The 27,334-nt window shown below is 52.1% G+C and overlaps 2 protein-coding genes across 4 annotated transcripts in view; one reads left to right on the top strand and one right to left on the bottom strand.

Annotated features, from left to right (window-relative positions):
* Positions 1-12,844: 12,844 nt before the first annotated feature.
* On the bottom strand, positions 12,845-25,780 carry RDH13 (retinol dehydrogenase 13). 3 transcript variants are annotated; one of them, XM_030298336.1, is made up of 7 exons: positions 25,584-25,771; positions 22,239-22,357; positions 20,519-20,674; positions 17,874-17,978; positions 16,728-16,940; positions 15,796-15,897; positions 12,845-14,531 (listed from the first exon to the last, which is right to left on the bottom strand). In XM_030298336.1, exons 1-7 carry the CDS (start codon positions 25,646-25,648, stop codon positions 14,305-14,307), a joined length of 987 nt encoding a protein of 328 aa, XP_030154196.1. In that variant the 5' UTR covers positions 25,649-25,771; the 3' UTR covers positions 12,845-14,304. The 3 variants fall into 3 exon arrangements, with proteins under 3 accessions (XP_030154196.1, XP_030154197.1, XP_030154195.1); XM_030298337.1 differs by lacking the exon at positions 12,845-14,531 and having other exon boundaries at positions 15,802-15,897; positions 16,474-16,940; positions 25,584-25,778; XM_030298335.1 differs by lacking the exon at positions 12,845-14,531 and having other exon boundaries at positions 15,813-16,940; positions 25,584-25,780.
* Positions 22,352-27,334, top strand: part of EPS8L1 (EPS8 like 1) — a 33,231-nt gene continuing 28,248 nt past the window's right edge. The window contains exon 1 of the mRNA XM_030298257.1: positions 22,352-22,925. The gene's annotated coding sequence lies outside the window, so the exon portion shown is untranslated. The remainder of the gene's footprint in view (positions 22,926-27,334) is intronic.

A 27,334-nucleotide genomic window follows, 5' to 3' on the forward strand; every position in this document is an offset into this window, starting at 1 on the left:
GGGATTCTCCATCTCTCCCTCTGTCTCTCTGCCTCTCGCCAGCTTGCACTGGCTCGCTCTCTCTCTCTCTCTCTCTCTCTCTAAAATAAATAAAAACTTTTAAGAAATGACCTTCGCTTGACTTCTAGCCACTCACGGTCTTGGTTTTCCTATGGTTTCCTTGAATGTTCCTTCAACCTCAAACTCCTAAAATTATGCATGGAAACCTCTGGGCTCAGTGCTCCAACCTAGGTCTCATTTCTCTATATACTCGCCCTGTGTAGTCACCGTGAATAAAACGCACACACATACACATGCCCCTCACTTAAAGTCTAGACTAGTTCACCCAGAGCTGTGAGCTGCTCACCTGGGTGAGTCATCTCCTGTGGGACATTCCCCTCCTTAGGGCCAAAATAGAGCTCCTGAAATATTCTGGAATACCTAATCCAATCTCATTCTCCACCAACAATTTAAGAGCAACTTATTCCTTAGTGTTATTACTGAGTGGTTTCCTCCCACCACCCATTCAACCTGAAAATCAACCCTGAGGGTCTCTTCCTCATCACTTTCACTGCTATCCTTGTTCCCCTTACTGCCCTTTAGTAATATTTCTCCTTAGCATTTTTTTAATTGTTAATATTTATTTATTTTTGAGAGAGAGACAGAGTGTGAGCAGGGGAGGGGCAGAGAGAGAGGGAGACACAGAATCCAAAGCAGGCTCCAGGCTCAGAGCTGTCAGCACAGAGCCCGACATGGGGGGCTCAAACTCACAAACTGTGAGATCATGACCTGAGCCAAAGTCAGATGCTTAACCAACTGAGCCACCCAGGCGCCCCTCTCTTGAGCATTAAAAACCTTCTAACACAGCACATATTCCAAGTTCTCTGTTATGTTAATTTTATCTTTCCTCCCATTAAAGGGCAGGGATCTCTTTGCCTGTCATGTCCCCATGTAAAGGGGTTATTCAAAGCCATGTCTCCAGTAAGGGAAACAATGCTGAGGTTACAGCAGGAATTCAATATATCCAGAATATGAAGGTATCAGTTTAGCTCATCGAGAAGCAGTAAGCATAAAAGGAGACTATATGTGCAATTGGCCAAGACTAGTCCTTGGCACATGAGAAAATCTCAATAAATGTTATCCAGCAACTGATAACTTTATATGATATCAAATCTGAGCAAAGTGATGTTCCCTGAGCTTTACAGGTGTGTGGTGTCTTCATGGATGCAACAGCCTATTGCTATCCCCATTTTGGAAAGAAGGAACTTGGCATTCAGGGGTAGGAAACTGCTTGCACAAGTTCTCAGACTCGGCACATGTTGAGGTCTGGATTTTCTCTACTGTCTCTTTGCTGAGCAAGAGTGCTTTCTCCCGTGAGCTGGCCTCTCAGTAAATCAGGAAGCTGGAAGCAACCAAGGCAATGGCAAATGGAAAGTGCCCGGCACAGGCAGAGAGAATTGATCCCTTATCTACGAGGAGACATGGGCCTGTGCTCTGTGTCTGTTTTCAGTGTCACTCTCAGCTATGTTTCCCTTCAATATTATTATCAGTGACCCTGGCAGATTCTTTCCTTTTTTTAATTTTTTTTTTTGAGAGAGAAAGAGAAAGATGCACATGAGCAGAGGAGAGGAGGCAGAGATAGAGGGGGAGAAAGAATCCCGAGCAGGTTCCACACTCAGCATGGATTCCAGTGCAGGGCTCCGTCTCACGAGCCGTAAGATCATGACCAGAGCAGGTATCGAGGGTCGGTTCTAGACACACAATGGAATATATTCAGCCTTGAAAAGGAAGGGCCTTCTGGCATGTGCTACAACACAGATGAACCCTGAGGACATTATCCCATGAAATAAGCCAGACACAAAAAGACACACACTGTCTAACTGCACTTGTATGAGGTATATAGAGAAGTCAAATTCATAGCATCAGAAAATAGAGTGGTGGTTGCTGGAAGCTGGGAGAGAAGAATTGGGGAGTTGCTGGTTAACAGGTATAGAGTGTCTGTTTTGCAAGATGAAAAGTTCTGGAGGTTGGTTGCACAACAATGTGAATATACTTATCACTACTGAAACATGCTTAACATCAGCTAAGGTGGTAAACTTATGTTAACTGTATTTTACCACAATTTTATTTATTTTCTAACATTTATTTATTTTTTGAGAGACAGAGTTGGACAGAGTGCGAGCAGGGGAGGGACAGAGAGAGAAGGAGACACAGAATCCAAAGCAGGCTCCAGGCTCTGAGCTGTCAGCACAGAGCCCGACGCGGGGCTCACACCAACCAACCGTGAGATCATGACCTGAGCCAGTCGGACGCTCAACAGACTGAGCCATCCAGGCACCCCAATTTTACCACAATTTTTAAACATAAACAAAATGAAGACTGTGGGTGAGGGATGGTGTGGGTCAAGGGTTGGAACTAGTTCAAGCTCCTGAGACTTATCCCACAGTGCACTCAGTCAGACTCAACGTGACTAGGTGGAAAAGGGAAGAAACGCTCACCATTTTGTGCCCAAATCCTTTGGTCCAGACAACACACTGAAATAGAGATATGCCTGGTAAGCGATGTCTACCCTATAACTCAGTGATTTCCAAACACCTGAGATCAAGGCATTGCCTGGATGCAAGTTGAGTAGAAGTGACCAGATGGGTGATTCCTCAGTAGTTAAATGGCCCTAGGACCTCACAGAGGAAGAGTCCCATGAGAGGAACCCAAGACATGAACCTGAGTATATTCTCTTCCCCTTCTAACCTCACCAACTCTCCCTGCCGTACTCACCAAGTACAAGAAGGAAAATTATCCCCAGGGGCATGGTAGTGTCTCAGTCCACACCTCCCGGATCTGTCACGGCAAACTGGGCAGACAGTCGTCACAAGAAGACAGACCCACTCATGACACTCATGAGTGCTCTGGAGCTCAGAAGCCCTTGTCGCAGGGCAACAGCATCAGCTACTACACAGGAAGGGAAACCACCGGTTCTGCAAAGTCAGGCTCTGTCCGCTCTCCTCCGCCATAACTGGGTCCAGGCCACATGTCAGTCTGTGGCTTTCCTACGGGAAACTTCAATTCAGACAGTGACTCAGGAGATGGGGTTAGTAGTAGCCATGATGGTCTGCGTGTGTACCACAGGAGAGTTGAGGGAGGCTTTGACAGAAAGAAAGTCAGAAAAAAAATGAATCAAATATGTATAATCCACTGAGACAGTCAACAACCTGGGTGGTGCTGCAGGTGAAGATGACACTTGAAGGACATCCGGCTGGTTCAGTCGGTGGAATGTGCAATCCTTGATCTCGGGGTTGTGGGTTCGAGCCCCGTGTTGGGTGCAGAGATTATTTAAAAACAAAATCAAAAAAAAAAAAAAAAAGATCACACTTGATGGTTCAGTAGACCCAGGGAAGATACCTGGAAGAACAATTCTTTTTTTTTTAATATGGAAATTATTGTCAAATTGGTTTCCATACAATAGCCAGTGCTCATCCCAACAGGTGCCCTCCTCAATGCCCATCACCAACTTTCCCCTCCCTCCCACTCCCCCTCAGTTTATTCTCAGTTTTTAAGAGTCTCTTTTTTTTCATTTTTTTAAGATTGTATTTTATTGTTTTTAATGTTTACTTTTTTTATTTTTTAAATATGAAATTTATTGTCAAATTGGTTTCCATACAACACCCAGTGCTCATCCCAACAGGTGCCCTCCTCAATGCCCATCACCCACCCTCCCCTCACTCCCACCTCCATCAACCCTCAGTTTGTTCTCAGTTTTTAAGAGTCTCTTATGGTTTGGCTCCCTCCATCTCCAACTTTTTTTTCCTTCCCCTTCCCCATGGTCTTCTGTTAAGTCTCTGAGGATCCACATAAGAGTGAAAACATATGGTATCTGTCTTTCTCTGCCTGCACTTTCACTTAGCAGAATACCCTCCAGTTCCATCCATGTTGCTACAAAAGGCCAGATTTCATTCTTTCTCCTGCCAAGTAGGATTCCATTGTATATATAAACAACAGTTTCTTTATCCATTCATCAGTTGATGGACATTTAGGCTCTTTCCATAATTTGGCTATTGTTGAGAGTGCTTGCTATAAACATTGGGGTACAAGTGCCCCTATGCATCAGCACTCCTGTATCCCCTGGGTAAACTTCCTAGCATGCTATTGCTGGTCTATGTGTAGGTCTATTTTTAATTTTTAAGGAACCTCCACACTGTTTCCAGAGCGGGCTGCACCAGTTTGCATTCCCACCAACAGTGCAAGAGGGTTCCCGTTTCTCCACATCCTCTCCAGCATCTATAGTCTCCTGTTTTGTTCATTTTAGCCACTCTGACTGGTGTGAGGTGATATCTCAGTGTGGTTTTGATTTGTATTTCCCTGATGAGGAGCGACGTTGAGCATCTTTCATGTGCCTGTTGGCATCCGGGTGTCTTCTTTAGAAAAGTAAGACCAATTCTTTTGTAAATACGTACGCTCTATAGTAATAGCAGACATGGAAAGACTCAACATAAATGGAGAAAGAAAATTTCCCCAGAATTATTGAATTCCAAAACTTATGTCCTGACTTTTAAAAAAAATTCTAAAAAACAATACCCATCCCATGGTCCAATTATCTCAATTTAGGTGAATTGACAGTTTTAATTATCTTGGGATGGCTAGGAAAGTAGGGATCCTTTATCACTCTCTAATATCCATTTCTAGTATCGTGTGGTTTTCTTTGTGTTTGTCTTGAATGAGGTTTACAGAGTTACTTGCCTCCCTGGGCACATATATTTCATAAATTTCACAAAGCTCCCGTCACGATTTCTGCAATTCTGGAGCTCTTTTCTGCATGGCTCCCTGTAGTCGTCTATCCTACTCTGAATTTGTAGAGGGCACGAACCCAGCTTCCTGAATTCCCACATCTACGTCTTGTTGAAATTGTTGTGTTCTGCTTGGGTTTGTACTCCCTGGGTAGATGTCCAGAGGATACTTCTAGGCACAATGCGTCAGCAATCATGTGGCTAGACTTGTTTGTTTCAGTCTTTTGGATACCACAGTCCTGTATCGCGTGTTAGTATTAGTCCTGTACAGCAATATCTCAGAGTTATTTTGTGTATTTATTCACCTTCCCTATTTTTTTTTTTTTTTTGATGAACAGGCAAGATAGGTGATGGCTACTTCATCAAGAAGTAGAAGTCCTAAAAATATTTTAATAGTCAATCTTTAAGCATGATTTCAGTTCCAAGGCAGATTTCTTCCTTTCTTATTGGGTCCTCTGTAGCGTAAATCTGAAGGTTATGTTATTATCCATCTTTTAGAAATGAGGAAATGGATGCACACTATTGAAAGATGTACTTTCGTGGAGCACCTGGCTGGCTCAGTTGGAACAGCATGTGGCTCTTGATCTTGGGGTTGTGAGTTCAAGCCCCATGTTGGGTATTAGAGCTTACTTTTTTTTAAAAAATGTAATTTGGGGGGCGCCTGGGTGGCTCAGTCAGTTAAGGATCAGCACAGAGCCCGACGTGAGGCTTGACCTCATGAACTATAAGATCATGACCTGAGCCGAAGTCAGGTGCTTAACCGGCTGAGCCACCCAGGGATCCCCTGTATCTGTATATTGAAGAGATATCATCAGGGAGATTCTGCTCTTCAGAGGTCCCTAATGGTGTAAGGGATGGGGACAATTAATGGAAAGACTGCCCCTAAACATGGTCACAGCTTTGTGCCCTCCCTCCACATTAGGGATGGGAGGTGAAGGTCAGTATGGAGGCACAAAAAATTGAGGATAGTTTGTATATGAAAGAGAAACAGAGAGAAAAAGAGCAAAGAGAGGGGAGATCGAAATTTCCTACACCTGATACAGTAAAATTGTGAAGGGGGAATACAAAGCCCTTATGTTCCCTCAAGGGCACTAAGCCAAGTACTGGCTCCATAATGTTGGCGAAATATAATTTTTTTTGAGAGAGAGGGCCCAAGTGGGCAAGGGGTAGAGAGAGAAGGAGAATCCCAGAAAGGCCACCAGAAAGAGAGAGAATCCCAGGAGGGCCAGAGGGAGAGGGAGGGAAAGAAAGAGTGCACGTGCGCGAGTGAGCGGGGGAGGGGTAGAGGGAGAGGGAGAGAGGGAGTGAGGGGGAGAGAGAGAGAGAGAGAGAGAGAGAATCCTGAGCAAGCTCCACACTGTCAGCACAGAGCCCGACTCAGGGCTCGAACCCGCAGAAACCAAGAGTCAGATGCTGAACCGACTGAGCTACCCAGGTGCCCCCAAACATACAAGTTTTCTAAGAAATGCTCTAAGAAACAGGACATTTCCCCCGTATTTTCAGCAGGGAGACTTAAGCTCTTGATTGTAATCAGTTATAATTGCCTTCACGAGGTCAGATATCCCAGGCATCCCGAGGTTATGCTCCCAGTTTGGTGCTAGACCAGCAGCCTCCGCGCCTCCCCCGGAAGCTCCCTGCTGGCTCCGAAGTCGGCCTGGAGAGGGTAATGGATACTGCTCGGGTCCCACCACGCAATCTCCAGACCTTCACGCCCTCTGCCGCTGGTAAGCACCATGCTCTTTCTATCTCTATGAATCCGGCTTCTTTAGAAACGCATGTACGTGAAACCACGCAGCGTTTGTCTTTGTGACTGGCTTCTTAGCATAGTGTTTTCAAGGTTCATCCGTGTTATAGCAGGTGTTAGTGCTGCCTTCCTTTTTGAGGCTGAATAACATTCCAGTGGACAGAGCAACTGCGTTCCCTTTAGTCCCTTCATCTCTTGATGGACGCCGGATTGCTTCCACCCTTGGGGCTGTTGTAAACCTGTGAAACAGGTGGTGCAACAGTGGGGCAGTTCTTAGGTGCGTATCAACTGAGTTTTTGGTTCTTGTTTCCCTGGCTCATTTTGGTGGCTGTGTCTGATACATGTCTGCGCCTGTGTGTTTCTGTAAACAGGGCTGGCTCTCTGGGATGATTTGCACGGCTCCTGTTAAGCGTATGCCTAGCTAATGCTCTTGGTTGCTTCTGGAAAGATTTTTAGTACAAGCGCGCCCTCCGCTGTCAGTGTAGTAAAGTGCAGCTTTTTACTAGCTGGCTCGCGCTGGGAGGCGGAGAATGGGGGAGAAAGGTGATGTCCTTGATTTGTTTTTTTCCCTTTCTTCTTGAAAAGCCTGAGATCCCCCTTTCTCCTTTTCCCCTTCGACATGCTATGTCCAAAAGCTGCCTCTCTCTGCTTTTACCGCTCACAGACTTCAGTTGGTGCCCTGCAGTCAGTACCCTGACCTGTCTGAATGCTTTTTTACTATTTGCACAACTTTCTCTTTCTAGCGGTGGTTTCGCCCAATTTCGGGCCTGCCAATAAGCACCTGCCTGTGTCTTTTGCACGGTTTTCCTCATTGTCTTTGGGCATCTTCGTGATAGAGCCAGGTGATGAGATATGTGCAGGTATTTTTTTTTTTTTTTTTTTTTTTAAAGAATGTGATAGGGGTGCCTGGGTGGCTCGGTCGGTTAAGCGACCGGTTTCGGCTCAGGTCATGATCTCACAGTCCATGAGTTCGAGCCCCGTGTCGGGCTGTGTGCTGACAGCTCAGAGCCTGGAGCCTGCTTCGGATTCTGTGTCTCCCTCTCTCTCTGACCCTCCCTCATTCATGCTCTGTCTCTCTCTGTCTCAAAAATAAATAAACATTAAAAAAATTAAAAAAAAATGTGATAGATCTTTGTGTAGTGATAAAGATCTTCAAGGTCTATTTCTTGCTAAATGAAAGGAGAAAATGCAAAAAGTACATGACAGGATCCCACCATGGGTATGCATTATTTTCCTTTTATTTATTGAACTTAATTTTATTCTAGGAATACATTCACATTGTTCAAATATAGAAAGTATGAAACCAGAGAGCATGAGAGCTTGCTCACTGGAAATCGGTGAGGTTTTCCCTCTTGCTTTTACTTGGCATTGTTTTAAAGTGTAGGCATTCTCGGGGCACCTGGGTGGCTCAGTCGGTTGAGCGTCCGGCTTCGGCTCAGGTCATGATCTCACAGTTTATGAGTTCGAGCCCCGCGTCGGGCTCTGTGCTGACAGCTCGGAGCCTGGGAGCCTGTTCGGATTCTGTGTCCTCCCTCTCTCTCTGCTCCTCCCCTGTTCATGCTCTGTCCTCTCTCTCCTCAAAAATAAATAAAACATTTTAAAAAAATAAAATAAAGTGTAGGCATTCTCTTTCTGTTCTCATGCTAAGATGTGGTTTGGGGGCTGGTTTTGTCATTCTGCATTGGTTTTCATTTTTTTCCACTTATTTTGAAACAAACTCACGGAAGAGGTGGTTTTTTTTTTAAGTAATTTATTTTTTTTTTAATTTTTAAAAGATATTTATTTTGAGAGGGAGACATAACACAAGCAGGGGAGGGGCAAGAGAGACGGAGACACAGAATCCAAAGCAGGCTCCAGGCTCCGAGCTGTCAGCACAGAGCCCGACGCGGGGCTCGAACCCACGAACCGTGAGATTATGACCTGAGCCAAAGTCAGACACAACTGACTGAGCCACCCAGGCGCCCCACATAAGAGTTTATAATACAATACAAAGAAAAAATTTGTTTGCTGACCATCTGAGACTGTGTTACAGACCTGATTCAACTCACCCAAATACTGACTGTATTTCCTGCAAACAAGGACATTCTCCTGGTTGACCACCTTCCAGTCCTCAAAACGGGGGTATTAATACTGACCTGCACTGTCTTTGGCCGTCATCGGGGAGACCCATCCATACTTATGCAATTGCCATAGTCCTCCAGCTACCCAGAAAGCCTAAAATACTAGATAAAAATCTTCATCGCAGGTGGCTGACCCTGATGTCCACGGACTCTCCCCAACTTCTTACACGTACGATCCATCCGTCGTGAGCTGGGATCTGCCATAGTCCAGGAAGCCGAGTCTTGATGGGAACGAGCATCCTCTCGGGAGACACCTGCGTAAGAAGGAACTGTGACCCCCGAACGACAGGTGCTGGTGTCGCCTTCCCAGGGCACCTCAGGGGAATTGGGGGCTCCAGATTCTCAGGTTTGTCCCCACAAATGACTGAATCCCAGATCCCAGAGGGTCCCGAGGCCGCGTATTTCGCCTCCTTTGAAGCCCTGCAACCGTCGGCTTCCAACTGCTCTAGAGGACTCTGGATTTCGTGGCACGTCTTCAACAGGAAATTGCCACTTCTCCGGGCCGGTCACTCTGTTCCTACGGTTTCACGTCGCCGTCAGGACAGACCGCCCCTTGCCATGGGCGTGGTTTCCATGAGGATCCCTCAAGTTCTAAAACCACCGAGTCCCCCGGTGCCTGCCTTTCACCCACATGCCCTCCCAACAGCACAGGTGACAGCAAGTGGCTGTGATGTGCCGAGGCTGGTGCTTAGCTCCACGGTCGTGGTCATCCGCCGGCGCCATCCTCCCGTTCACAGCCAGAAAGGGGTCCGCACGGGTCTGCACGAGGGGTTCTCGACTGGAGGTGACTTCCCTCCAGGGGACATCTGGCTGTTTGGGTGGTCACACCGGCAGGGGCGGCAGGCTACCACAGGCATCCTGGTGGGTAGAGACCAGGGATGCAGCTCAACATCCCACAGCGCCAGGCCCCAGGCGCCCCCCTGCCCCACGGCAAGAATTATCCAGCCCCAAATGTTCAAAGAGCGCTGGTGTCGGGAAGCCTGCTTTTCGTCCATTACTTCTTGGCATTCCCTGGGGAAGGAGGGGTTTTAAGGGTTTTGAGATGAAGCACATAAGCAGAGATGAACCCATTAGACAAAGAGAAGCTCTCCATTCTGTGCCACCGCACAGAACACGAGAAAGAAGTGGTCCAAATGGGCGTCTCGTGACCCCAAAGACACTGAACTAGTGTCCTCTGGCTGTCGTTATAAATTAACCTCAACTCGGTGGCTTAAAATACATCCAGAAGTCCAAAATGAAGGTGTCAGGAGGGCCGCGCAACCTTCAGAGCCTCGAGGGGCGTCTGTCCTGTGTCTCCTGTGGCAGCTTCTGGGGTCCCCCACTCCCTGGTTTGAGGCTGATGGTTCCACTCACGGCCTGTCTGCTCACGGCCTCCTCCTCTCTGCTCTGTGTCCCCTCCCCTTCCATCCTCTTGTAAGGACACCTGTCACTGGATTAGGGCTCCCCGCCCCCCCAGATAATCTGGAACGATCTCGGGATCCTTCACTTCATTTTGTCGGCAACGTAACTTTTTCCAAATCAGCTCAGATTTGGACAGATCGTTCAGGGGTTCACCGCTCTGACGGGCTAGAGGCCCAGCCTCGGGATGAGGTTGACTTCTGTCCGAACGGTCAGATAGGCAGAAGGAAGCTTGGCCCTTCACTGGGCCCAAAGCCTGCCTTACTTCTGGACATCGTGCTGCTATGAAATAGTGTCCCTTCTTGCTTGTGACTGGGGTGAATATCAGCCCAGCTCACATGCTGCATGTCTGCTCTCATAGCAGGCATGGGCGGCCCACAGAGCCTGGCCCAATCCCCAAAGCCCGAACAGCAGTCTGAAGGGTTTGACATGGTCCGTGGGTTTCTTTAAAACAACAAACAAAACAAAAAACATCCCCAAAGCATTACCCTCATGATTCGTTCTTCAGTCTGCTTATTACGTTGCTAACCAGCCTCTCTGTGGACTTGTGTGGGTTTGAAGTTTTTCTAGGCCAGTTTGATCATCTTTCATCTATCTGGGGGCTATGTTTAGAGTTATGAATCACCTCAAAGCTTTCAGTAAAGTAGCGGGGGTTACGGTATTTGTGAGTCGACGCCTGCGGTCCTTGTGGCTTCTCAGTTCCGCAAAGGAAGCGGATGTTGCTTGTGAGGGTTTGTGGCTAGAATCAACCCCGGGCCGAGTTGGACTTGTCTCCGTAGGAGCTAGGTTCTTGTGGGAGCGGCCACCCCAGTGGGCTGGCCTTCACGCTCCTTCCATTTAGGCCTGTGGCCCCCTGCCACGAATGTGGGCTTCTGCATCAGACTGGATTCCAACTCTTCTTGCTAAGACGCTCCAGGGTTCATTGGCTGGTTGGTTGGTTGGTTTTAAGTAAACTCTACGCCCAAAGTGGAGCTCAAATTCACAACCCCAAGAGCAGGAGCCTCACACTCTTCCAACCGAGTCGGTGGGTGCCTCCCCGGGTTGTTGGGGTTTTGTTTTGTTTTTAAAGAGGCAGTAGTGGGGAGTTAGTGGTAACGTGTGCTCATTTCACTTGACTTCCTTCCAACACTGATGATGCCAATTTTGCTTTAATAGAAACAGGGGGACTTGATGGGAAGTGTCAGGCAAGGTCACGGTCCTGGGAAAAAACGAGGAAGCGGGTTTTGGAGAGGATGGGGCGCCAGGGAGAACGGTGGCTGCCCCAAATCCCGAGAACCTGTTACTTTACGTGGCAAAGGGGCATCGAGGGGGCAGATGGAATTGTTGCTCTTGAGCTGTTGTGAAGGAGAGAGGTGGTCCCGGATCACTGGGCAGGGCCGAATAGCCTCACCAAGTTCCCTAAAAGCGGGGGAGAGGGAGAGCCAGAAAGATGGCCGTGTGAGGACTTGGCCTGTCATTGCTGGCCCTGAAGGCGGAGGAAGGGCCACGAGGGGAGGAATGTGGGGACCCCTCGAAGCGGGAAAAGGCAGGAAGCAGATCCTCCCCGTGAGCCTCCGGAAGGAATGCAGCCCTGGTGACATTTTGACCTTAGCCCAGAGACCCGTTCTGGACTTCTGATCTCCAGAACTCTGGAGCGTGAACCACCCAGTCTGGGCTCGTTTGTCAGAGCAGCTGTACGAAGCTGGTACAGACAGGGAGCCAGGGTGCAGGTGGCCAGGAGCCAACAGACCTCTTTGGGACAAACCTTATCGGTCTTGGCGTCAGCCCCATCGAGATCCAGATTCAGGGAGAGGGTCTGGTTGGTCTTGCTCGAATCGCCTCCACGTGCCTGCTGCCCAGATACACAGAGATAAGGCACCCCGATTGAGAAACCCACCCAAACTGGGCAGCAGGGAGCCAGGAAGTCTGTGCAGGAGCTTCCGCTTGCCGAGCGGGTGAGGCGCAGGGAGTGACGATCCCCCAGAGATAGCACGGCTCCGTGCCCCTTGCCCTGTGGGGCTCTGCCCGCCCTGGAGGCTGCCTCACCCCTGATCTACTCACAGAGAAGTCACAGACAAACCCAAACTGAAGCACCTTCTATAACATACCTGGCCAGGACTCTTCAGAAGCGTCCCACTCAAGAAAGAGAAAGATGGTTCAGTTTAAAGCGGATTAAGGAGACAGGACAAGTGATGTAACGTGTGATTCTGGATTGGCTACTGGGTCAGAAAAGAATTTCGGTGGTTTTCTTTTGCGCTGTAAAGGACATTACCATTGATAAAACTTCAACGTCTGTAGATTAGATATGAGATCCTAGCATCGTCAGTATTATTTTCTGGGTTTTGGTCATTGTACTGTGGTTATGTTAGCGAATACCGTCACCTCCGGGCAAATCCTACACATATATTTGGAGAGCCGGAGGTTTTGAGGTTACGCTCAGACTACCGGACTACCAGAAGTACTCTCCCTGAGACACACCAGAAGGGACTCTTAAATACCGAGAACAAACTGGGGGTTGCTGGAGGGGTGCTGGGGAAGGGGGGGATGGGCTGAATGTGCAAGGGGGCATTAAGACCACTGGTTGGGATGAGCACTGGGTGTTATATGTAAGTGATGAATCACTAAATTCTATTCCTGAAAATCATTACACTGTATGTCAACTGACTTGGATGTTAAATTTTTTCTAATGTTTATTTATTTTTGAGAGAGAGAGACAGAGTGTGAGCGGGGGAGGGGTAGAGAGGGGGGGAGGCACAGAATCCAAAGCAGGTTCCAGGCTCTGAGCTGTCAGCACAGAACCAGACGTGGGGCTTGAATTCACGAACTGTGAGATCATGACCTGAGCCGAAGTCGGATGCTTAACCACCTGAGCCACCCAGGGGCCCAGGATGTAAATTTCTTAAAAATAAAAAAAAAGAAGTATTTTCCCTGATCCCACAGGGAGAAATACACAGATTATATGAGGATACACGCACACATATGTATGTATGTGGGGGGGTGTATCCCTGTGGTGCACAGACTCTTAGGGTAACCGCCCCCCCCCCAACATGATTCCCACCTCCTGGTGTTCACACCTGCTCCTGGATTGCTGCACTGAGGCCTCAGTTCCTCTCTGGCCATCCCGGCCACTGGGATGTCTGCACAGGACAGCTCACAGCTCCTCTCGGCGGGGCAGGGCGAGGGCCAGCACGACAGATGCCGATCAGTAGCCTGACCACAGAACCGGCTGTTCCGTCAGCTTGGCTGCATTCTTTTTGCTGGAAGTGGGTAGCTAGGTCCAGCCCTCTCTCAGAGGGTAAGAAGGACATGAACAGGGGGAGGTGGGGATCGTTGGGGTCCGTGCTGGAAGGTGCCAACCGGAGTCCGTTCATCCCAAACATACCCTTTGGCTGTTGTGGTCCGATGTGGTAACAGAAAGAAAACTGACTGTACTTCTAAGGCTTTGGGCCGTCTTTAATGCCTTTCCACTCCCTCCCTCGGCATCGTTGGCATCTGGGGCACGATCGTTCGCTGTTCTGTGGACGTGGAACGGCATCCCTGGGCTCCCCACGTACCTCAAATGTCACATTTTCTTAATGTTAAAGTATTCGTGTCTTGATTACGGAGCTTTTTGGTGCCAGCAAGGAACACACAGCTGCCCCTCACCGCGCCGGGCGATAACTCACCCACCACCGTACCATCCTAGGAGGTAGTCAAGTTATTCTGCACATTCTACAGTGGGAGAAACCGAGGCTCGGAGAGGTGACTGCGGGTGTGCACGGTCCCGCAGGGAACCATGAACTTGATCCCGTCGGGCTGACAGCTTTCCCAGGGGTGTACAGTTCGCCACCGTGGCCGTCACTGGCTCTCCTGCCGCGGCCACAGCAGAGGGAGGGGACTCCTCCCTCAGCAGTTCCCAGTGACATGCACAAGGCAGGCGTCTGATGGCCCCGTGCCCCTGCCGGCCGATGGGCCAGGTGTGCACCTGCAGCCGGGTCCACCGTGCCTGAGAGGAGGCAAGAGCCGCGAGGGATCCCTACCGGATGGTGTGGACGTAGCGGCCATTGGTCCTTGAGCAATACTGCCACCTAGGGGGCGCTGCGCGCACGACAGCCTTGGTCTTGAGGCTCACACGGCCAACACTGCCACCTAGAGGGTGACGTAGGCGTGGCAGCCAGAATTCCTTGGCAAACACTGCCACCTAGAGGGTGCTGCGGACAGAGCAGCCAGCCTCGGTCTGGCTGCGGCATCCAGGTGATTCAGCCTCCCGCGCGCGTGCTTTTGACACCTGCTCCCAAAGGTTATTCTGGGAGGGGCTGTCCCCTCACTGAGGAGAGGGACCACCGGACAGCTCCAAGCCCACCAGGCGGGCACTTTCAGCCCAAAGCCTCTGGGCTACCTCCTCATCCTCAGCTTCAGGGGCTGGAGGCTTCTCTTTGAATCCATCAAAGTACTTTCCAGAAACGCCCTCCAGTTCCTCTGCCACGGCCAGGTACGTGCTGGGCTGGGCTGCCAGCTGGGGGCTCTTGACCAGCAGCCAGAAGATGGGCCCTGCAAGGAGCCCACGGGGCATTCAGTCCACACACGTTCTGGGAGGAGGACACAAACAGCCCGACGCCTGCACCACGATGCCCCGGGCCCACAGAGGCCAGAAGTCGGACCGCAGGCCCACACGGCCCACCTCCAGGCCTTTGCCTCCGAGGTTCCCTCCACCAGGGGTTCCCTTCCCCGGCGCTGCCCAGCCACCTTTGGGCCAGAGACCAGCCCCAAAGCTGCCTCCCCCAGCAAGCCTCTCCAGCTTTCCCCAAGAACACGGGAGCTCTCCCTCCTCTCCTTGAGCTCTGAGTCCTTACCCTACCTCCTCTTGCTTAAAATAACTTTTATTTATGAAATGTCTCCAGCGCCAGCCTCAACTTAGAATCCTTGATATCCGGCACCCACCCACGAGATGTTTTTCAGGACTAGTTCTAAAGTTCTGATTATTCAGCCTAAAGCTGGGTCAGACCCTCTGCCGGTTCTTTTAAGGGCCATCTCATCCTCACGACCGTGAGGAGCGTGCTGTTATGGCCCTCGCTTTGTCGTTAAGGAAACAGGCTCCGGGAGGGGAGGATGCCTCCCTGGGTGGCAAGGCTCATTTGGGGTGAAGCTGGAGCCACCCCAGGCACAACCAGGAGTCCGCTCCATGGTCTCCTTCTCTGAGACCCGGTTTTCTCATCGAGCAGGATCTGGCCTGTTTCCTGGGGCTATTTCCAAGGATGGCAGGCTGGATCCACATGTACCAGTAACTCGTTCTCAGTACCCCGGAAGATACGAGGGAGGGGGCAGAGCCAGGCCCCGGAGAGAGTCTCTGAGCATGAGATACTCTCTGAAGGAGTAAAGAGCTCGCCCTTCACCAAGGTGGGTGGGCACCGTGCAATTAGTTGAAGGTGCAAACGGAACAAAAAGCCGGAGGAAGAGCCAATTCTACCCTCTCTCTGCTTGAGCTGGGACATCCGTCTCCTGCCCTCAGACACCAGGGCCCCTGGCCTTCGGGCTGGGACTGACACCAGGGCTCCCCTGGTTGACAGGCCTCTGGGTTTGGACCGGGATACACCACCACCTCTCCTGGGCCTCCAGCAGACAGAGGGCAGATCACGGGGACTTCTCAGCCTCCGTAAATGCACGAGCCGATCCCTCACGACAGGTCTCTCCGAGCATCTGCATATATCCTATTCTGTTTCTCTGCAGGCTCTGACTGATACGCTGAAGGGAGCTGGGCCCCAGGCGGGGCGGGCAGGGGTTCGGCTAAGGGCCCGCAGGCCAGGAGGGGGCTTACCGAGCGTGAAGCTGGAGAAGGCAGAGCTGTGCATGCCCGTGTGTCTGCCCAGCTCCGTCCTGGCCACGCCGGGGTGCAGAGCGTTGACAGTCACACCCGTGCCTGACGGGAGAGGGAAGGAGAGGGACGAGGGGGTGAGCAGACACCAGGTTCACGCCCACCTGGAAGGCTGATGCCGCCCGCCCTGGGCTCCAGGGCCATCCCATTCCGCGTCCTCCCCTTGAATCCACATCACCCCCCCTTGCTCGGAAACTTCCACAGCAAGTGGTTTCATCTTGCAAAGCAGCTCTGTCACGTAACTGCCTAGAGCAGGGCCTCCCGAACCTGAACATACGTGAAAATCCCCCGGAGGGCCTGAGAGCCCCCAGCTGCCAGGCTCCACCCCCACCTCCCACCCCCTGAGAAATCTGAGGCGGTGGCTCGGGGTGGGGCCTGAGAGGCCAGTTACAGCCAGCTCCTGGCTGAATGGACGTAGCTGGTCCACGGATGCTCTCTGAGAAGCAAGGGCACAGGGCGGACCTTCCGACTTCGGCCCCCTGGACACTGAGGCCAGATCGTTCTTCATCCTGTCCGCGGCAGGAGGCTGGGCGGCTGCATGCCAGCAGCAACGCTCCCCCCACCTCCACTGCCCCAACGGTCTTCAGATACTGCCGAATGTCTCCAGGGGTGCCGACTCACCCACGGTTGAGGACCGCTGGCCCGGAGCACCAAAGGCTTAGGTGCCGGTGCAGGATGAGCCGGGGAGGATGCCACGATGGATGGGTGACGTCTGCTTCGGGCACCAGTGAACGTGGTGCCGTGCGTGTCCCGCCTCCACCTACTCTGTTCTGGGACCCGTGCTTGACCTCCCATGGGCCCGGCGTCCCAGGAGGACTGTTCCAGGCGCAGAGCTAGAGGAAGAGAGAGGCCAGCGAGGCTCGCCACGCACGTACCCTGCAGCCGCCGGCTCAGCTCCTTGGTAAACAGGACGACGGCCAGCTTGCTCTGGCAATAAGCCGCTTTAGTGTCGTACGTCCTCTTCTCCCAGTTCAAGTCTTCAAAGTCCACGTGACCTGCGACGTGGGCCAAGGACGAGAGGTTGACGATCCGCGAAGGGGCCGAGGCTTTCAGTGTGTCCAGCAGCAAGTTCGTCAAGAGAAAGTGACCTGGATGCAGGACAACAAAAAGGCAATTTTCCCTGAATTCTTACCTGGCACATAGGGCCGTACTGAGAACATTACCTTGTGTGACCCTCCCAGGAACCCGTGGCTCTGGACAGGGGCCAGATCCATCCCCCAGGGGACCTCTGGCAACACCTAGAGGTTGTGGTCGTCACAACTGCAGAGAGAAAAGGGAGGTGCTCTGGCCATCGGGTGGGTGGAGGCCAGCCAGGCACGCTCCTCAATAAACGTCCTGTAGCGAGCAGGGCGGCCCCGCAGGAAAGAAAGATCCAGCCCAACATCAAGCTCTGCACGAATCCTATGAGGTCGGTTGGGGGACGGACCGCCTTCCGTCTCCCCAAATCCTTCCTCCATTTCTCCTTCAGCGATAGAATTTTCGGCTCTGCCCAGGGCTGCCCGGTGACGGACTACATTTCCCAGACTTCCTCGCACCGGCATCGGTCATGTGACTGGGCCCCAGCCAATAGGACACCGAGTGATAGTCACGTGAGTTATGACCCTCCAAGACCTCGGCATGTGGTCTTATTTGGAGAGAGGGGTCTTCGCAGAGGCAATCGAGTGAAAATGAGGTCATGAGGGTGGGCCCTAATCCAGCGACTGGCACCTGCCCAGTACCTAGTTCCTCCTCGCCCTTGCTAAGGGAACCCCTGTTGCATTCAGGGTGACAACAGGTGGACAGAGTAACTGAAGGACAGACAGACTGGAGGACAGATAAGGGGTCAAAAGGCCGAGACGGATGATGGATCTGAAGGACTGGCGGAGCACCCGGCTGTCAGCAGGCAACTCCCTGAGCTGCCGGTGACCCCACAGGCGGCCGCCCAGCTGCCCTTGAGAGTGAGGAGGACCCACAGAGGATCCCATTCACGTCCCAGGCCGACGTCGACCCCACCCCAAGCAGCCCACAGCCCGAGGCCTCACCCAGGTGGTTAACGCCGAACTGCATCTCGAAGCCGTCCTCGGTGGTCCAGCGGGGGCACCGCATCACAGCCGCGTTGTTGATCAGGATGTGCACGCGCTCTTTCTCTGGAGGACAGGGGTGAGGGCAAACGCGTCAGTCCCACGCCTGCGTGAAGCACGAGCGCAGCTGGGGGGACAGCATCCCCTGCCCTGGGCTGACCATTGTCCCCCAGACATTCACGCCCAGCCGGAGTCTGGGAACACGGCCTGATTTTGCACAGAGTCTTTGCAAAAGTTATCTAGTTAAGATAAGGTCATCGTGGGGCCCTAAACCAACAGGACTCAGACAGCAACCCGCGGGGGGAGTGTGCTGTGGGGACGGAGGCAGAGACTGAGCGATGCGCCTGCGAGGACCGAGGGCCACCTCCAGAAGCTGGAAGACGCAGGAGGGACTGTCCTGTCTCAGGAACAGTGCCACCCTGCTGACACCTCGATCCTGGACTTCTGGCCTCCACAACCGTGAAGAGACTGCGATCTCGAACCAGTTTGCTATATTCTGAAAACAGACACGCCCCACCTGCAGCTCAGAGACGTTTTCTGAAAAGGGAAGAGGCCACATCTGCAGGGGCCTCGGGGCCTGAAACTGGGAGGTTACTCGTGGGGACTCCAGCTCAGCAGGCAGCCGATTCCCAGCCCTGCCTCTCCACAGGCACAAGCGGCCGTCCCTCCCTGGGCCTGTTTCCTTGTCTGTAAAACGGGACGAATAACAGCACCCTCCTCCCTGTATCAGTCAGCTAGGGCCGCGTAACAACGGGCCACGGAAACATACTGCGTCCCAGCTCTGGAGGCGGGGAGTCCGGGATCAGCGGGTCTCAGGATTGTCTCCTTTTGAGGACCGTGAGGGACAATCTGTTCCTGGGTCTCTCCCCGCCCGTAAACAACTGTCCGCCTTCTGTCTCTTCCCTCAGCATCTGTCTGTTGTCCTCACCTCCCTCTCTACAAGGACTCCAGTCATACCAGAGTAGGCTCTACCCTGCTGCCCTCACTTTCACTTGGATACCTCCGTACAGACCCTGTCTCCAAATAAGGTCACGTTCTGAGGTCCTGGGGGCTGTGATCCCAACACATCTTCTTTTGAGGGGACACAGTGGAACCCACAACACTCTCAAAGTGGTTTTTAGGTTCAGTAGAGACAACAGACTAGTTATCCAGCACCTTGTAAACAGAGCCTCTATTTCGTTCTTTATCTGATGGTGGATGGGGTAGCACAGAACTACCTGGAACCATCAGACGAGGGTTCAAATCCCCTGGCTCTACCCTGGCCAAGGCACACAGCTTTGCTCTGATTCATTTCCCCCTCTAAAAAGGGAAAACACTAGAACCTGCTGGGTAGAACAGGGGAGAAAAAGCACCACATGTATGACATGCTCCGATTATATCAAAAAGGCCCAGGGCAGGTATATATATCTGCTTGCTTTAGAAACGCACTAACAGGGGCGCCTGGGTGGCTCAGTCGGTTGAGCGTCCGACTTCGGCTCAGATCATGATCTCATGGTTTGTGGGTTCGAGCCCCACATCCAGCTCTGTGCTGACAGCTTGGAGCCTGGGGCCTGCCTTAGATTCTGTGTCTCCCTCTCTCAAAAATAAACATTAAAAATTAAAAAAAAAAAAAAAAAAAGAAATGCACAGTCTCCAGAAGGACACCCAAGAAGGGGTGCACCGAATACGTCTGAGGAAGAAGGCGTCTGGGAACTAGCGGCAGGGAGATGGTTGGCTGTATCCCCGTTTGTACTTTCTGAACATTTCCTCCCGTAAATGTCATTCCTGTTCCCAAACATAAGGACGTAAACCAGTTCTGAGGACATCGGGTGGGAAGCAAGACGAGAGAGTCACGAGTGTGATGCGGTGCAGAAAAATGCCAGCCTAGTCCCCGGACCTGCAGAAACACCCGGCAAAGAGAGCGTGAGGGCCGGGTACCCTGTGCTGTGCCCATCGTCGCGGCCGTGGCCCCACACAGGACCCCGCGCAGAGCCTGGATCCGACTCCTCGCTGCGTCCCGGGCGTCACCTGTCACCCCCGAGAGCCAGGGAGCCTCAGGAACCCGTGGAGAGTCGGCACCATTGCCCTTCACCAGGCTAACTCATCCCTCATCCCCCTGCACTTCCAACCTCATCCGGGCCTCTGCGTCTGGGGGATCTGATGCCGAAGGAGTTCGTTTTCCGACAGGGCAAGCTTCTCCTGTAAAGGACCAGACTGAACACTTTTGGCTCTGCAGGCCATACCGTCTGTCTCTACTGAACTCCGCCGTCGCGGGACTAACGCGGCCACAGATGATACGTAAACTAACGGGCGTGACTGTGTGCCAATAAAACTTTATTTACAGACACTGATATCTGACCTCCATACAATGTCCGCATATCCAGAAAGATCACTCTTTTGAGTTCTTCCAACCATTTACGTAAACGGTTGACACGTAAAATACGTTAACGTGACCAGAAGAGACAGAAAGCGTATCATCTTCTCCCGTAGACGTCTGCCCCTGTCCGAAAACACAGGCCACGGTCTACCAACACCCCACGGTAGCCCTAGGACTTGGCTGGTTTAACTCACTCCTCGAAGCCTGGCCACCCCACTGCGCCCCTCAAGGCCGGCGTCCTCCCTCCTACCTTCGGTGATCTTCGCGGCGAACTCTCGGATGGACTTGAGGGAGGCCAAGTCCAGGTGCCGGGCGCTGACGTGGTGATTAAGGGTCTCCCTGCGAATGTCCCTTGCTGCCGCTTCACACTTCTCCATGTCCCGACAGGCCAGAATGATGTTGCCTCCTGGAAGCCCAGGACAGGATCAAGAATATTTTTTTTTAATCTTTTTTTGTTTGTTTGTTTATTTTTGAAAGAGAGAGAGCATGAGTGGGGGAGGGTCAGAGAGAGGGAGACACAGAACCTGAAGCAGGCTCCAGGCCCCGAGCTGTCAGCACAGAGCCCGACACGGGGATCGAACTCACGAACCTCGAGATCATGACCTGAGCCGAAGTCGGACGCTCAACCGACTGAGCCACCCAGGCACCCGAGATAAAGAATATTTTTTAAATCCTCCCCTCGGGGGACGCCTCAGTGGCTCGGTCGGTTAAGTGTCCAACTCTTGATTTCAGCTCAGATGATGATCTCACGTCACGATTCATGGGTTTGAGCCCCCACATCGGACCCTATGCTGACACTTCAGAGCCTGCTCAGGATTCTCTCTCTCCCCATCTCTCTCTGCCCCTCCCCTGCGTGCACACATACTCCCTCTCAAAATAAATAAAGATTAAAAAAAAAAAGGATAAGTGGGTAACCTGTGTGTTGTGTGGATTAAATCTCAATACGGCCATAAAAAAAAAAAATTAGAAAAATGACAAGAACCAGGGATTGAAGAAGGACAAGCAGCCACGGTGCGGACCGCGTGGATGTGTGTGGCTTGCCTGCCCGCCACTGGGCCCCGCTGTCCCTCACACGCTCCACAAGGGAACTCATGGGACGCGGATCCGTTCATCCTCTGCTGCCTCGGGACCTCAGGACCACGGTGGGTGTGTCCACCCTCTCCTGGGGGGAGCACGTGCCCCTCCTTGGGGAAACCCCAGGCCCGGGGGGGGGGGGGGGGGGGGGGGGGGGGGGGCTGCCCATCACGGCCCCCACCGCTCTCACCTCAGGGGTGGACAGGGGTAGACCCCACTCCGGCCTGGCCCGCCAGGACCCATTCCCCAGCCACCCCAACCCGTCAAGCCCACAGAAAGTTTGCGATCTCCCGCAGCCCTCAAGCCTGCCCCGCCGCAGCCCTCCCGCCCCCACCAGGGGTGGCTCTGCTCCTCCAGCAGCTCAGACGCAAGTCCTTGACTCCTCCTTTTCCGGTGCCTGACCTGACAGGAAGTCCACTGATTGTAACTTGGAAGGAGACCTTCACGTGCTGAGCGGGGCAGTCCTCCCGCCCGGAAGTCCGCCAGGACCCCAGTCCGACCAGGAGAAAAACACTGACCGGACCCAGATCGAGGGGCCTTCTACAAGACGCCCGACCAGTAAGCCTGGAAGAGCCTGAAGCCAGATCCTCACCCCCAGCCTCTGACCCAGGCCCCAAGCCAGCCAGCAGGACGGAGTCGACTACCGTAAGGGAGTGCAAGGCCGGCACCAAGAGAAAAGCCAACACCAGAAACTGCTGGGTGTCCACAGCCTCCTCGGAGACCCAGAGTCTCCCTCACCGCGTTCAGAGAGGAGAACCTTTCCGGCCTAAGCCGACATGACTTTGGACCTGGACAACCAGATGGCCTTAGCGTCCCCCAGGAACGCAAACCCTCCAGCACCAGACCTCACACCCCAAGCCTCGGGCAGAGAAGGCAGGTGCCCGCTGGGGCCTCACCTCTTTTGGCCAGCTCCAAGGCGGTCTGCTTCCCGATGCCCGTGTTGGCGCCGGTCACAATGACGGTCTTCCCGAGAATGGTGGCCTTGCTGGGACAGGACCCTCCGGCCACATAGTCTCTGAAAGCGAGAAGCCACGTGGTCAGTTCTGTCCATCTGCACCCTTTGCTGCAGGTGCCGACACGAGCTTGTGTTCCCCAAACCGAAAGACGGAAAGGACATCTGGTGACTGCATGGGGGCCACTGTGATGTCACAGGTAAAGAAAGGGCTCAGCAGGGCCAGGTGTGGGGGAGCCTCTACGACAATCAGTACTTCCTGAAGACCCGCTGTGTTCGTTTCCTGTGGCCGCTGGAACCAGTCACCACAAGCTCGGGGGGGTTTAAACTCTGCTGGCGTGATCTAGGGGTCTGCAGGCAGGCGTCCGAAACGGGTCTCACTGGGATAAGGGCAGGGTGTTGGCAGAGCTGTGTTCCTTCCAGAGGCTCTAGGGGAGAGGCCGGTCCATGCCTCTTCCAGCTTCTAGAGGTGCCCTCCGGCTCCTGGCCCCTCCTGTCCCCAGAGTCAGCCGTACAGCGTCTTCACGTCCCTGACTCGGAAGGACCATTGTGATTGCGGTGGACCCACCTGGACAACCCCCCCATCTCAAGGTCCTTGACTCAATGGCATCTGCAGAGTCCCCTTTGACAGGTAAAGGACCATATTCCCAGGCTCTGAGCATTAGGACGTGCCCATCTTTGGGGGGCAGGGGGACCCTTATTCTTTACCCATGTCCCACAGAAGCCAAATACTGGAAACAACTGAATGTCACCAGTGGGGGACTGGCCAAACAATGCCATCTCCATATGAGAGAAGGGAGCTGTACAAAACGGAAACCACCAGCCACCTGGGGCTAAGTTTTTATTTAAATTAAAAATAAGGGCACCTCTGGGGCACCCGGATGGCTCAATGGGTTGAGCGTCCATCTGACTTTGGCTCAGGTCATGATCTCATGGTTCGTGGGTTCGAGCCCCACGTCGGGCTCTGTGCTGACAGCTCAGAGCCTGGAGCCTGCTTCGGATTCTGTGTCTCCGTCTCTCTCTGCCCCTCCCCTGCTCGCGCCCTGTCTCTCAAAAATAAAGATTAAAAAACCTTAAAAAAAAAAAAATAGGGGCACCAGGCTGGCTCAGTTGGAAAAGCAAGCGACTCTTGATCTTGGGGTCGTGAATTTAAGCCCCACGTTGGGTGTAGCAATTGCTTAAACAAATAAACTTTTTAAAAATAATGAAGAATAGGGGCGCCTGGGTGGCTCAGTCGGTTAAGCAGCCGACTTCAGCTCAGGTCACGATCTCATGGTCCGTGAGTTCGAGCCCTGCATCGGGCTCTGTGCTGACAGCTCAGAGCCTGGAGCCTGCTTTAGATTCTGTGTCTCCCTATCTCTCTGCCCCTCCTCCGTTCATGCTCTGTCTCTCTCTGTCTCAAAAATAAATAAAACGTTAAAAAAAAATGAATAAATAGCCATACTTTCCCCCCAGGGCACTCAGCTACCTTTCTTTCTTTCTGTCCCATGCTGTCACTTTATTATTATCACTATTTTTAGTTTTTTCAGGACTGAAAGACAACACTATAAAGAAAAATAAAAACAGCATGAATGAATTTTATTACAAGGAAGAATTATTTCCATTAAAAAAAAAAGCTATTTCCATTTTCTAGAACTTCCAAAACAGTTAGTATTACAGAGCCACTGTTCAATGAATTATAAATAGCAAGATACATGGGGCGCCCGGGTGGCTCAGTTGGTTGCGTGTCCGACTTCAGCTCAGGTCATGATCTCACAGTTCGTGAGTTCGAGCCCTGCGTCGGGCTGTCTACTGACAGCTCGGAGCCTGGAACCTGCTTCAGATTCTTTGTCTCCCTCTCTCTCTGCTCCATCCCCACTCATGCTCTGTCTCTCTCCATCTTACAGATAAAACATTTAAAATATTTTAAATAAATAAATAACAAGATACAGGCCAAGTACATGAAAAAGGCTTTATCAGATCAGGAGTAACAACTTCAAAATGAAGCTGCATCATAGCCCCAGCAAATAAACCCAAAGGTAATTATTCAAAGGGATTTACAGTCTATGCTTCATTCCCTTAAAAAAAAAAAAAAAAAAAAAAAAACATTTCAATATTCCAATCACTTTCAGGCCTCCCAGCCAATCTCTTGTATTGTGTAACTGTAATAAAATGATATATTGCTGGGGCGCCTGGGTGGCTCAGTCAGTTGAGCGTCCGACTCAATTTTGGCTCTGGTCCTGATCTCACGGTCTTGAGATCAAGCCCCTCCACTGGCTCTGTGCTGAGCGTGGAGCCTGCTTAGGGTTCTCTCTCCTTCCCGCTGCCCCTCCCCTACTCCTGCACCTCTCCCTCTCAAAAATAAACAAACCTTTTTTTTTTTTTTTTTTTAATTACATATTGCTGGGCACCTAGGTGGCTCAATCATTAAGCATCTGACTTCAGCTCAGATCATGATCTCATAGTTTGTGAGTTTGAGTCCCGCCCGCATGGCATGGGCTCCAGGCCCTCTTGGGATGAACACGAGCCCCACTTTGGGTGAGCCCTGCTTCTCTCTCCTCTCTCTCTCTGCCCCTTGCTCACTTCGACCCCCTCTCTCTCCCTCTCTCTAAAAAAAAGGAATTATATATTACTAATTCTTTTCTTTTTAATTGCGGTAAGAACACTTAACGTGATTTCCACCCTCTTAACAAGTTCTTGAGTGTACAATATAACACCGTATTGTTAATTACAGGCACGATGCAACTATACTTCAAGTGCTATCTACCATAACGAACAGCACAAATATAAAACACTTCCATCAGCGCCGAAAGCTCTCCGAAGCAGTGCTGCTATGGAATACTGGGTTGGCTGGGTTTTCTGTGGGGTTTTTTAGTGAGTTCGCCCAGGAGAGACAAGTATATAATCCATGCAGTTCAATCTGGTCATGCACTGTGTTGGGCAATTCAGTTTGCGTCTCCGATTTCGGATAAGAGAGCTTAAACTGGAACACATTTTCCTTGCACCGGGGCCAGCACATGACTACGGAGACCGTTCAATAAGTGTCCGCAGGACGGATTCAATAATCGATGACAAGTACGGAAGCAATTAGACCAGCAGGTTCATAAGGGCCCGGATCCGCCCCCTTCCTCGGAGTGACCTTGGGCCGTGACCTGCCCTCGGGGGCCTACTTAGGTTTGCCCCCCAACACTGTCTGGGGGCGGGCTGGTCGGGTGAGCTGGAGGAGTTCTAGGCCGTCGGCCACCAAGCAACCTCTCCCCAGCCTTCCCCCCTCGCGGCTGCCGGCGGCCCACCAGCAGAGCGCACTCACCGGAGCAGCACGGCGCCACCCGCCACCGTGCCCAGCACGGACAGCGGCAGGAGGTAGCGGTTCATGCCGGGTAGGAGCGGGGGTCGGACGCGGAGCCCCCCTCCCTCCCCCAGACCAGCCGCTGGGTCGCCCCTGGGACCGCTCAGCCCGCGACCCACGCGGGGAAGGCCAGGCCGTCTGGGACTCAGGCTTCCGGGAAGAGGCGGGGGCGTCTCGGGAGCGGGGCTTCCAGGGGCGGGGCTTCCAAGGCGGGACCTATGAGAATGGGCCCTGGCGCCGCTGCGGCTGGGAATGGTAGTTTCCGGGGCGGTGGGCGTGGCCGTGGCTTAGGGGCGGGGCATGAGGGGCGGGGCCAGTGCGCGGGTTCAATGAAGTCAAATTTGCTCAGCTACCAGGCGGCGGGGTTCTTCTGTAACACGAGGGTCACGATCCTGCTGCTGCGGTTTCTGCCACCGCTTCCAGGCTGTCCTCCTCTGTGTGTCTTTCAGATATGTCAGCCTGTTTCCCACCTAAAATGCGTGTTCACCAGTAGTACCTTCCTCATAGACATTATGAGAGAATTTGAGAACTTTAGTGCTTAGAAACTAGGATTTAGTACCTTGGGGTTCCCAAACCCCTGGGGTCCTTGAGGAAGGAGTAGATCAAGGCGTGGACTCCTGGTCTGACGGAGGAGAGGGTAGGGACTGGATTCCCAGTTCTGAAGGAGAAGCGTCCGGGGATCAGAATTCCCCGAGTCTGAGGGAGGAGGTGGTGGGGGTCTGGACCCCTGGGTCTGAGGGAGGAGGAGGCTGGGAGCAGGAATCCTGGGTCTGAAGGAGGAGGGGCTGGGGGCCTGGACTCCTGGGTCTGAGGGAGGAAGGGCCAGGGCCTGGACTCCTGGTTTGAGGGAGGTGGGGAGGAGGGTCAGAACTCTTGGGTCTGAGGGAGGAGGGTCTAGGGGTCTAGACTGCTGGGTCTGAGGGAGGAGGAGATGGAGGCCAGGACTCCTGGATGAATTATTGTAAATTTATACAATGGGTCATTATTGCATAAAAAGAATGAACCCCTGGCAGTTGCCGCAACACGGATGAAGGACAAAAGCATCATTCTGAATATAAGAAGCCAGACACCAGATTGCACGCCGTGTGACCGCAGTTAGAGGCATTCCAGGGAAGGCAAGACTATAGGGGAAGACAGGATCTGCGGGGCCAGGGGTGGAGGAAGTGATCACCAGAAAGGGAACTTCTTCCGGTTTTGGAAATAGTCTCTGTGGCAACCCTACTGGCGGTTATACGCATGACTACATACATTTGTGAAATGTTACCAGCACGTTCACTTAAAAATAGTGAATTTTCTTGCATGTAAATCGTCCCACAATAAAGCTGACTGAAAGAAAAACTGAAATTTTTTTTACAATCTGGTTTTGGAAATTACTTGACCGCAAGTAACTCATGTGATTTACGATTCGATCGCGTTTGTCTGCGATCAACAGACATGCTTGAGAATTCTTAGGAGGTGAGAAAAATCTGTCTGATAAATTGTTTCCAAATGTCCCAAGAGATTTTTGAATATTGGATTGGACGACAAATCTGATGTAACGTTTTGTAGGTATAGAATGAAATGTATTCACTTTGGGTCTGTAGCTTTTGTAGTTTGGAGCTAATGATTTTTCCCCCTTGGGGTGATGTTGCTCATTTCTGTAGTGTCCTGAAAACTGTGAGTTCCATGTGCCCTCTTGGACACAGGGCACCCAAAGGGAACACAACAGCCCT

This window comes from Lynx canadensis, chromosome E2 (assembly GCF_007474595.2).
Source record: "Lynx canadensis isolate LIC74 chromosome E2, mLynCan4.pri.v2, whole genome shotgun sequence".
Lineage (NCBI taxonomy): Eukaryota > Metazoa > Chordata > Mammalia > Carnivora > Felidae > Lynx > Lynx canadensis.